Source organism: Camponotus vicinus, unplaced genomic scaffold, assembly GCF_025532165.1.
Source record: "Camponotus vicinus isolate PSW18456_S1 unplaced genomic scaffold, iyCamVici1.0 SCAF_9, whole genome shotgun sequence".
Lineage (NCBI taxonomy): Eukaryota > Metazoa > Arthropoda > Insecta > Hymenoptera > Formicidae > Camponotus > Camponotus vicinus.
The window spans coordinates 4724841-4737820 of NW_028141981.1; the positions used below are offsets into that span (position 1 = coordinate 4724841).

Sequence of the window (12980 nt, forward strand, 5' to 3'; positions counted from 1 at the left end):
GAAAATTATACTTTGATTTGACACAAGAGTTTTATCAGAAATAAATTTATATCCCTGGACACAAAATTACATACTTCTCAGTCTTCGTGATTAAGCTTGGCGCTTTTTGAAGTGATGGCTAAATATGTATCTAGATAAATATGCTCACTAGAGTTAACATTAAACAGTTTAATGGAACTACAGAACTCTAAGAAGTACGTAAATAAATGTTACAAAAGACAGAAATATTTTATGTACGAAGAAATTTGTTGAACAAGTATCTAACGTTAATTTTTTGATCATTTTCTTTTCTTTTTTTTTACAGGAATAAACCTTCGACCTGCTTCAAAAATGTCAAAGATTTTTGATGTCTGCAATACTAATTCTCAATCAAGGGGATCTCGCAATATAAATGGATTATTCAATAACTTTTTCTTTTTCTTTCTTGATTTTTATGATATTGACAATTGCTATTGCATGCCTTCGTTCATCACGCATCGCGTGAGCCCGGATCATTCTTCAGTCGACGGATACTCCGATATGACGGATATTCCGATATGATTCAAAGTGTAGTTTAACGTCATTTAAAAGAAGAAGAAAAAAGAAATGTATTTCAAAACTTGAAAAAAGAAAACATCTTTTCGGCGCGCTACAAATTACATCTACGCATTCTCACGCTCATTCTTCGTCTCTTTTCTCTCACTCGCAAAAAAAAAAAGAAATACGCGACGCGCATACTACTCAGTTCTGTTCCTGAAAACGACTTCTGGAATCTCTGTCGCTACCTATGTTACTCGTTATTACAAATTCCGCTATTTTATACGCACGATCTACATATCTGCATCTAGCATTCTCGCACTCTCCCGTTCTCTCTCTTACTCTCGCTTTCTCCATCTCTACCAGGTCTATCTATCTATCTATCTACTATCTCCCTGTTGTACATTCTTCCGCCAGCAATCCAATGTTTTATGGTTTTTACGCTATGTACATTTCTCTCGATAGGCCTGTGGCGAAAGAGAGTAGGATGCTGATCCAAAAAAATACTCGATTCTGTAAAACATTAACGTTGCAGAATTTTGATACATCATGTTCTACAAAGTAAACAAATATGTCATCATCTTCGAACAACACAAACAACAGTTCAAAGACGTATAAAAGATATCTTTATATAGATGTCCAAATAAGTTGAAAGACACCATTTCAATCTTGTTTAGTCAAAAGTCTTTTGAACTCTTTCATATTGTTCAAGTTGTTTCCATCAGTTTCTACAGAGAAAAGAGCTCACGCATTTCGAAAAGTGCTAACTCTAAACAAATATTATATTTATAATCTTCCCTTTTTCAGAGGCAGCATTGATTAATCTCGGCGCTACTCTCAGTCGCCATGTGCCACGACGTGTACAAATCGGATTAATCTTAAACGGTAAAAATTTCTTCGTCATTCTCGTGATCGCACGCGCGATTCGCACAGCCACGCTCTCGCTCGCAATCTCGGAAATATTCGGCTGTTTCCTTTCATTTTACTCTTTTCGCACGCATTCTCTACTGCCCTCAATGCGATTACATTACTCTATCAGCAATTTTCATTAGCAGCTAAACCGTATCCTGCGTATTGTTATTCTTTTTTGCTTTTCTCTCTCAACGAAGCTGTAGAGAAGTTATAGGAGCCATTGTGTGTTTTGTATGTATATATATATATATTTATTTATATATTTTTTATACTTTATATGTATATATTCAACGATAAAAAAGATCATTTCGATCGAATGTCACTGCGGCAGAAACAGTGACACTCTCTCCTTTTCTCTCTCTTTTTTTTAAAAGAAACGTAATTTTCAAGCGGCTGAAGCTGAATCACTACCTACAATCTCGTTTTACGTGGGACTTCCACATATGTTACATTGTATTCTGCCTCACAGATAAACCGCCGCTCGAATCAACGTTTCGAGTCATCACCCTTGAAATTCGCGAAAACGAGTCGACGATATCTAAAGTTTTCGTGAATGGTTTGTAAAATTCATCATATACCGTAACGCATATGTGTGGCAATAGATAAAAAAATGACATTAAAATTTCGTGAAAATTTCACGATACAAGTTTTTGCAGCTTCGCTGTAAAAGTTGCGTATTTTTTAAATGAAATCAGAAAAAATGTACATTAATAAAAAATGACATTTAAATGTAAATTATTGCAAGAAATTTTGTTTCTCCTCATCTTTAATATATCATTAATTAAAGTTAAAAAGTTAAAAAGACAGCAAGTCAAAAAAATTTTCTTGAAATTGATACTCTAATGTACTTTTAACATACACTCACTAGTAACATATAAATTTTGTACGACAGAATTATTATGCCACATATATTACATTGCGTATGAGATTTTGATAGCAATCCAATTATACATAAGAATCAAACGAATTCTCAATTAAACAGCAGCAATTGTCAATTTTTAAGACTTGTCATTGTATCAAAAAAAAGTTATACATTTCAGAAGTTACGACAGAATCTTGGAATATGTAACAACGTACATCATACCATTTTATATCAATGATATCTGCGAGTTTAACGTGAAATGAAACCGAGCTATAATTGCTCTTTTGTAATTAAATCTTATTATATGATAAGTTATAAATAATAGTTGAACGTATAAAGCGCTAACGATTAATAGAATATCAAAGAAATATATAAAATAAAACACACTTAAATCAGTGAGGTGTCAATAGTTGCAAAATAGTTATATCACAGATAGTGAATAGAATAATTCAATAACATTAGTATGATTTTTAGTGTGAATGCAAAATTTGCATTAAAAAAAATATCTCTAATATCTAATATGTCTAATATCTAATGTAAAACTTTAGATGTATATGTATAATTATGATTATGTTTTTTATCATTATCAGTAATAGACTTATATCATTATTTCGAAAATGTTAAAATTAAAAAAAACATATAATATGTATAACATAAAATATAATATATAACAATCATAACAGAAAATGTTATGATTTTTAATTAACTTAAAGAGAATAGCTCTGCATTATCTTTGTAAAATTTAAAACTTATATTCCGTAATCATTGCCCGTCTCGCAATTACAGAGAATGATATAAATACATATGAATCCGAAAAACAAATTGAGAATTCGTTCGATTCAACCAATAGTTTATCTTGAATAAAAAATTTTGAAATGACATTCATCGCAATAAAATCATCATCGTGATATCCTCGATCTCGTTCACGCTGACACGTGCGCAATGATGTTTCGAATTTTTTGCAATTCGGTTCTCTTTCCCTCTCTCCCCATTCTGACACCTATTCGAGAGCAAATCGCGACACGCTAATATCAAGGGCGACGGAATAAAATATAAAAACGTGCGCGAAACAAAATAGGAAGAAAGAAAAAATCAATCGCGAAAAACTCGAGAATCACCAATAGGTTCTATAAATGCGTACGTGCGTACAGCATTCTCGTATACTTTATACGTGCATATATAGTTACGCACGTGAATATATCTGTATTTGTGTATATGTGGATGTGTGCATTTGTGTACATGTGTATGTGTATGTATCATGGAAGCGCCGAAGATATTCGCACGAGATTTTCGAAACTATTAAAATGAGACGTATATGTGGGAAAACGAGACATGTATATCGGACTCGCGTATGGGAAAAATTCAATTAGTGTTAAACTCAACGACATTCCATTTCCTTTTCCTATCTTCGAAAATCTTCCCGACGATTTTTTCCGATTGATTCGACAACTTATGTCGAACCTAAGTGATAAACATCGTCGCATTACACACACTCGGTATTTTTACATATACTCAATTACTCGTTACCGAGGAATATAGCGCGATAATGCAGAAGACGACTTTCGTTAACAATGAATTTTTATCCCATGAAAATAATGAATCTGCCGTGAATATTTTACGTACGATTCATGGGGGAAAAGATAGAAACGAAGAATTTCTCTATTCGTTTTAGGCCCTCGTGCGTCCTCGTATGAACGTCGACATCGAGCTTTGTACATTACCTTCGAGATCCGCGACTTTGGAAACGCGGGATCACATTTTCATCGCGAATGTCGAAAGCCTAAGATAGAATCGTAACTCCTACATAGGGCGCCTTTCGTACATTTCGGGAGCAATTGTTCCGTTAAATATATATATATCTTTTTTCTAGTCGAGATAATTAATATAGCTCTTACATCTATATATGTGCATATTCTGAAAAAAAACAAGCAATGAAAATGTCAATGGTACGTAAAAAAATATGCAAATATGCGCTATCGAAATGAGATTTGAATTAAACGGTAACGAAAGGTACGAAAGGTGCCGACATTATCCTATTTCAGCATCGTAGTACATCAGCTAGGTGATCGTGTGTTATGCGATGATATCCGCTAAAAGGTATTATATACACGCAATACAGTTACGGAGTAGCGTCACATTTATCGTACAGATAGACAATAACCTGGATGTATTTCAAATTGCGTACTCGACTAAACAATTCCTACATTTATCCTAATTGCTAGAAGATTAACTAAAGGTCTTAACTGTAATTCTGTGTCTTACCATGTTACCTCGTTTAGAGGTCCACTAACTTACTTACATGTATTTAAAGAGTACTTAAAATTAATTTCTCGTAGGCATATACCTCTATGCATTAAACCCTTAAGCTTATGTCGCGCTCGCACATTAATTATCCTCATCGTAGAAAAAAAAGTAGTAGTAGTAATAGTAATAGTAGTAATAGTAGCAGTAATAATAGTAAATTACGAGCGAAAGGATCTGTACTATAATGTAATTGATTAAAAATTGGTCTATGAGTCTATTATTCGCAAGCGATAACGCTTGCAATCGACTAACACTCGATGAAACGGTACATGCACAAAGAGAAATAACACAAAAAGAAAAAGTTAACGCACATAATACACAATAGACGCGTGTAAATGAATGAAAGAAAAGAAAAAATAAAACGTAACGGTTCTTCTCTCAGCACCGGTCAATCGATCGTTCGACCCTTTCCGATCGCTCCTCTTCTCGAAAGGCACGAGAAATTGTAAATTCCAAGCCTCTTAGTCTCGTATTCGCAAGCTATAAGAAATCCGTATGTTGCGTAGAAAAAACTCGTATGCAATATATCGTATGCAGGATTAAAAGTTTCACGGCAAAGAGAATCATACAGAATGTCACTCAACGCATAGAAAGCTTGTCGCCATTCCGATGTTTCTCCTTGCAATAATTAGCATCGATCAATGATGTTGATCCGATAGAATGGTCTGCGACGCAACCGAAATAACGATCGGGAAGTCACTTTATCAAGGTTCCCGGTCGTCGTATCGCATTGACGAGTAAGTTGGAGGAGACGAGAGATCGTGAACTCGCTTTCGGTCTACCAGATGTACCGACCGGCGTCGTCACTTTACGTACATTATGTCTACTATGAAGGAACAAAACGTCTGGGTACTCTCCGGGGATATTTGGCACAGATTAAACGGAATTTTTCTCCAACCCGCGACATGTTTTAATAACACGCGAAAACATAGTAGACAGGAGTTACGCAGACCTACACACGCGGGGCAGCGTACCGAGGTTCGTTCCGCTCTGCCGTAACGTTTTTCTAACATGTGTATCAAATATTAAAGATTGCGTGTGGATATATTTTGATTAAATCTTGTTATTATTTGAGTTCACTTTCTTCTAGTCATTTCGTGCCCCGGTCCAGTGGTATGTGTAACCCCGTAACAAGCGAAAGAACATATATACGCGTCGTTATATCTTAATATCTCAATCCTCGCATTGTCGTCTTGTATTTTTTTCATTTTCGTAACAATATAAAAAAAGAACGTAAATATGTACTTTATACTCTTTACAAATCATATATTTATGTATAACATATGTATTATACAGCGTACGCAGACTTATCCGCCTAGGAATATTATCGACGAGTTCTCGCTTAAGTCTAAAAACATACTATCTAGTAAAACGAAGGATGAGAAACGTCCGCTTCGCATTTCGCAATTTTCTCGCGAAAGAAAGGGAACCTTTCTTTGGGAGGAGGGAGGGAACGGGAAATTCTTCGAGATTCAAAGAAGATCTCTTCGAGATCTCGTGGCGATCGTCGGAAATACACGATCGGAAGGAATTGTTAGTATTTACATGAGAAAAAAAATGGGAAAACGACGTTTCGTTTCAACAACTCGACATTGAGGATCCTTTTTATTAAGCTTCGAGCTTGGCTCTGCCTTCGTTATCTGTTTCGCGCTATGTCCGTGTGATTTAAAACCTTATTTCTTCTATCTTAAATTTCATTCTATCGTGATTGTATGCATTATTCCATTTTAAGCGATCTTTGTAAAAACGAAGGCAAGCAAAACACGTAGTAGGAACATACATAAAGTGCCTTTCGCAGTATATAGTTCGAATGACGATCTCCGGTAACAATTGGAGATTAACGGCAGACGGAGAGTATTCTTTTCCGTCGTGCCGAAAAAGAATACATGTACGATTACAATAATTACAATCGCTCTGTCTACCTATCTTCGTAAATATTCGCTTTCTTTCTGTCCAGGCCAAAAAGGATTCCTCATTTTCGAGTGATAAATCGCGATGATGTCAAGCGATGGAAACGAATGCGTCGCTGTTTCGAGTACATCGTTCAGTGCACGGAGCGCAGTGCGTTGCTGGATCACGAGTGCTTCACCACGATCACGCCGGGCCGCTGTTGGGTCTGTTGTTGCGTGTGAAACTGGAGGAAGTGTTCGGCGTGCAGTATCCGTTGCTTCGCGGGTGTCACCGTGGCGGACGTTGCCGAAGGCGAGGAGGAAGATGGGGGAGAGGACGTTGTAGACTTCGTCGAAGTTGAGTTCACCATCGTTTGTTGCTTATTGGTCAATGCTAACGGCACCTCCTGCGCGGGCTCTCGCTCTTCGCCGAACAGATGGTCGCCCTCCAGATGACGTATCGCCTCGACGATCGTTTCCAAATTCTGCCGAGACGTGTTGGCGATATACAGCCTTGCTTGTGGAATGCCGTCGTCCAAAGAGTTTGACGGAGAAGGCAACCTGCATTCAGAAACCTTTCGTTAACGAATATCGAATATCGTCTAGGTTTTATAAATCGACAAAACGAATCTACGACTACTATTACGTCAGATAAATTAAATACACAGAACTATAAAACTATACATGACTTTACGTTTGAGCTAAACTTTCTATTAATTTATGGGACCTTTCTCTTATTTTCTGTGTTTCAGAAAACGATCAGAATCATCAGACAAACAACAGTTACATACTTAAAACAGAATAAACATGATATACGTACCTCTCCACCTCGACTTTGGGCTCAGCCTTTATCGCAGCCTCCAAAACACTGGGTAGCCGTTGAGGCTCAGCAGCCGGCGAGAAGGGTCTGCTGGGACTCGCGGTGATGTACTGAGGTGAAGTGTTCTTAAAATCCGCAGAAGCTGATGTGGCATAGGTAACGCGACTCGACGACGAAAAGGAATCCGTAGTGGTCTGCTCCTCCATCGCCGTGAACACCTGATTTTGGGCAAAAGTGACGATTTTCGGACTACCTGGACACGATTCTTCCTCCTTTATCTCCTCCGGCTTTATCTCCATGTCAGCCGGCTGTGGTGATAACGGCGGCGAGCTCGGATCCGGACTTGAAGTTTCCACGGTTTGAGTGGAACCCACAGGTGGCAAAGACATAACCGAGACTACCTGCAACGCGGCCACCGCCTCTTCCGTTTCCTGCGCCATCACATTGTCCGTGTGCTCGATGACCTGTTAGAAGCAAGTTACGCTAATTATTAGTATGGTAATTGTAAAACCTGTGCTTTGGCAATTTATTCGTTCGAGGCGGAGGCAAGCAAAATGTCATTGAAGGGAAAAAAGGAAGAAATCGATTCGATAGAAATAACAAAACTGCACATAGTGCGTTGTGTCGCGCGCGGACTGTTATCGGAAGCAACGATCTCTATTCAAGCAATTAAAACAATGTTTGCAATATTTTTCGCCTGGAAACGTTTAAACCCTCGAGGGTCAAACGAGAGTTCACGGCTGAATTATATTCTGCATCGTGTAGATAGTAATCTCTCGGCAACCGAAATCCGTTTAAACATGTTTCCATATAGATTGTGACATTTCAGTTAAGGCCGGTATATCGCACTTTTATTACGTTTTTCTTTTTTTTCTTTCTTTCTTTTTTTTTTTACAACTATATAATTCCATTTGCAAAGCTTTATGTCGCCTATCTAGCTTGCCTCGCATAATTCAAGTTTTATTTTTCTTGTTTTAATTTTATGAATTAATTTATTTTTATATAATATATTGTTGAATTTTTTTCACTGAAGAATCTTTTCGATAGATTGATGAAAACGATTATACGAAATAGGACAGTTACCTCGTGGGGCTGATAAGCGATAAGCTGATTGTCCCGGAATCTCTCTGGATATAACTGACTCTGTATAGCTCTCATCTGTTTCTCTAAATGCAGTCTCGCGTGACGCTCCCTCTCTAGCTGTCGTCTAAGCTCCACTACCTCGCTGTTCACGGAATGTCCCTCTGTGGTCACTGTGATTACAGACATCGGCTCGGGGGACATGCTGCCCAAGCCCTCGTCGCCGCTCTCGCTGACATGCATAGGTAGACTAACGACGACGCCTAAACAACAGAAAAAGTCGAATGAAGGAGACATTAAATTAAAATACCTTTTAGTAAAGAGATGAAAATACAATTGATAAGCGCCGCAATTAAACATTAATTAATTATAAAATTTTTTTCCCTTTTAAATTACTTATATATCGAAGAGTATGTCAAATAGATAACTGTATGTAAAGGAAAAAAATTTTTTTTACGGAACAAAAAGACTTAATATTTTTGTGAAATTAATTTTAGGAAAGTTTCGCAAATTTTCGGATTACAGATCGAATAACCGCAATAAACTTTCAGATTTCCGGTGCGCGCGCTTCAATGCAGCAGTGCGAAAACACATATGCGGTATAAACGGGATTGCGAGGCCATGAGCGAAATTAAATCTGGTCACTGTTTACGATACAGAACAAATATAGAGACCCTCTCCCCCCACCTCGGGCGGATCAAAAGCCAGTTCATTTGTTTCGACGTTATATTAAAGCGAGGTGAATGTAACTTTACGTACTCTTGTATGTTACTTCATTTATGCATTTATGCGTTGTTTGACGTCACGGAACGTCAAATTATAGCGCGATAACGTAGCAAATTGTGTGTGCACATACCGTTCTAGCAAATACTTTTCATCAACCGAACATTCATTAATTAACATTTATGCCGCATAATTTCTATTGCAATGATAATTGAGATTATCGACCATTGTTGAGATAGTTTCAGTATCATTAATTTTCATTTTTCAAGCCAAAGTATAGATTTAAAAGTAATATTAAATCGCTTATATTACACGAAGTTTGATAGAAATATATCATGCTTTTAAATATCATACATATTTCCATCCCATACCCGTTTAATCCCGATATTGTGTATAAATCTAATATATAAAATACAAAATGTTCATATATAAAATATAAAATGTATATTAATAAAACTATAATTTTTCTTTATTTAAAATTGCTTTATTTCTACATGATTTATACCACAATTCATATTTATAGAGGCCATCTACAAAATATCTGCTTAAATACCAACTTGAGGAGTCGAGTTAGCTTCTTCTTTATAAATTGCGAAACGTTATTCTACCGCTCGGATAATGATTGTAAATGTCGAGACTAATATTTGAGGGCAATCGAGAGGATAACCGCGATTGATCGATAAAAGTGGCTCGTCGGCATTAAATCCGCTTCGTCGCACAGCCGACGACGAACTTTCTGAATATCGGCGTGCCATCGACGGAGGAAACTAATTTACGATAGAATCAGAAATTGAAATTGTCTCAGTCGAAGTTCGCGACAGATACTTTCCGGCGGCCATATCGCCACGACGGCGACGTCACCGAATCGCCGAATCGAGTTAGGTCGGAAAAGGAGAGCCACTTTAATCCGTCAAAAAGTTGTATTTAGCCACCAAAGTAATAACTAGACTTTCAAAGGCTAACATGGCCGGGAACAATTCCTGCCATTGTTGTCCACTGTCCCGTTTCACTGAATCCGATTATAATCCGAAAGTTTAATCTTCCAGCGGCATAATCTCATGTTTTAATGAAACGATCACAAATTAATTATCATTTGGTATCAAAAGTTTAACATTACTTGAGTTTTAATTTCATTGCTCGGTTCTCTTTTATTCATGTTGCTTTTTAATGGGTAAAAGTAATAAAACGTACACAGCCAAAAAGAGAGAGAGACTCGCCTTAACATATAATAATTAAATTAGATTCTACGCACATTGAATTAGGTTTCACTCGGATGAAATTAGATCATGAAAGTTTCATATATATATTCGCAATAATCGATATTATATCATCTCGATATTATATTGAGAGCTTCTCTCCTGAAATAGTCTATGCATATATCTTTTCGACGTAATACTATAGTCGCGAAGAATGTAATTACTATCGTGAAAATGACGAACGTCTCCCTCAAATGCGTTTGCATTAATCGTTGTCGCCGACATGGGAGTGATTAAAAAATTCCTGCAAAATTTGTCATTCCTGCAGCGAAATATGGCACAAGTCTCCCGTGCGTATTGATTTAATGAATACGTATTAAATAAATAAAAGAGAGACAAATTTTTCACACGCGTTATAGCGACATGTTCGAACATTTACCGATTCGTTCAAGCAAATAAATCTATAAATAAATCTACAAATCTATAAAGCTATGTTCGAAAACGTAATGTTATTTACTTGGACGCGAGAGAGTTTTCGAGACTCAACAATTCAATTTCGCGATTGAAAAATAACTTATGGTTCAACGTTATAAATGCGGGTAAACCGTGAAATAAGCGGATCGCAATGTATATTTCCGCAACTTTTCGCGCTCTGCTCCGATTGTTTCTGCTTTTTGTTTTTATGATCCTAAATCCACACCGGGACAGTGCAATCGCGGTCGCACGGGCGATAAATAATTCAAGCCCATTTGGAAAATCTCGTTATGCGATGAACGTTAATTCCATTGCTTTTACATGTGCAAATGTTTGTGCGCAAGCAATGCTCGCAATGATATTTTATTGATGTATCTTTATATTATCGCTATATTATATTTTCGCGTGATATATGTTTCGATATTTGTGATATGTTTATCGCGATTTTTTTAAAAGATTCTGTGCAATTAATCTCTTAATTTATAAAAGCAGAAAAAATTGTGTGTCTTTAAAATATCAAGCTCTTACTCTCTTTTTGCATACATAATTAGTTTACATTAATTAATTAAAAGATAACGTAGACTTTTACCTTGAGTGTCGGATTTGCGTTTCTTGGGTACATCGCCACCCTCGTGTTGATTTACCAATCGTTTCAGTTGACAATTTTGCGACAGCAATTGTGTCTTCTCTTGCTCTAATTGGTATATGTATTCGGCAGTCTGTTGAAGTATCGCAGCCTGTAACATAAGTAAAAAAATTAATTATTCCGCGCATCTCGTTTTAGCTCATCATGCACGCGAATCGCAATCTCACATTAAAATACGCGTCGCTTATCGTCAGGATCTATCTCGATGCTCAAAGCGGAGCCGACAGTAAGATAAAAAGCGTATTAAAATCTAATAAAAAGATTGTCGAGAATACTCAATGAGAAACGCGAATCCTTACGATAAATCGCAGAGAGATCGCATTCTCCGCAGGTGCCTCCTACGTATTATTCGCAACCTGCAGGAACCAAAGGGACGCGATAGTGGGAAGAGGAGAAGAACGGGGACTTCCTGTTTACATGCCCTATGAGCTTAAGAGGTTTTACGTGGTTAGAGGGAGAAAAAGAAGAAGGGGAGACCACACTGTGCGCCGATAACATCCGGCGAAGGGTATCGCGTGTCACGCGTACTACGTCGTAGTAAAACGGGAATGGCTTCGAGGAGCCAGATCGGCGAAAACAAAATGGCCGATTGATACCCGGCCGCGGCGCGGGGTAACGGGGCTGGGTGTACGGTTCGCACCTGCCGACAGGTGGTTAACGAACAGATGCCCTGCGTACGCTCCGATCGTAAATGCACGAATGATTCTCGCTATTGCCCCTCGTCCTTTCCGACCAACCGATCCTTCGCGTTACGTGAAAAAACATACTCGATTTCCTCCCCTCTCCTCTCGAGATGTTTTTTTTTTGCCTAATTAGATAGCCTGGAGCGATCGAGCAAATTGGTATTGCGCGATTTTTGCGCACCTATCTGTCTATTTACATAACTCTTTATCTCGCACATATAAAAAGAATTTATAAAAAATAAAATTATAAAAAAAGATAAAAGAATACTAATAATTTTAAATAAAATATAAATAAATGAAAGTAATTTAATCGACCACACCGGCAATATTTATTGATGAAAGATTCACAACGTTTCGACCATGGGTTTTGGTCCTTATCAAGTGAACTGAAATTATTACATATAATATAAACAATAAATGAATTACAATAAAATGTGACCAAAAAATGGAGAAAGAAGAAAAAAATCATATACATACATTATCTTAGGTAACTAATACGTGGTGAGAAATAAAGAAATTACTGTGTCAAGTCATGTCGACCTCTCGATCCTATAAAATATAAATGTGAAAAAAATAAAATGATATGAGCGAAGATATAAAATAATTAAAAATTGCCTTATTCCTTTTATATATTTATTTTTATTAAAGTTTTCTCATTTTATATTCGCTAAAATATGCAAGTGATCGAAATAAAAACGGATATGCAAATGCGGATCACGGACAAGAATGAATAAAAATAATTAAATAAAACATTACAAACAATATAATTTGGGGTCGTGTTTTTTTAGCATGAATAAGACAATGATTTCAGAAAGTATATAAACGAGTGTAACGCGAAAAATTCGCAATTTTTCCGTTTTCACCGAACGATATCA

At 36.8% G+C, this 12980-nt stretch overlaps 1 protein-coding gene across 1 annotated transcript in view; it reads right to left on the reverse strand.

The window, feature by feature from the left end:
- Window positions 1-562: 562 nt before the first annotated feature.
- Crp (transcription factor cropped) overlaps window positions 563-12980 on the reverse strand; it is a 130959-nt gene continuing 118541 nt past the window's right edge. The window contains exons 3-6 of the mRNA XM_083109663.1: window positions 11366-11513; window positions 8387-8646; window positions 7304-7767; window positions 563-7044 (exon numbers count right to left, since the gene is read on the reverse strand). Of these exons, the coding sequence (XP_082965789.1) occupies window positions 6669-7044; window positions 7304-7767; window positions 8387-8646; window positions 11366-11513 (1248 nt within the window). The 3' untranslated portion in view covers window positions 563-6668. The remainder of the gene's footprint in view (window positions 7045-7303; window positions 7768-8386; window positions 8647-11365; window positions 11514-12980) is intronic.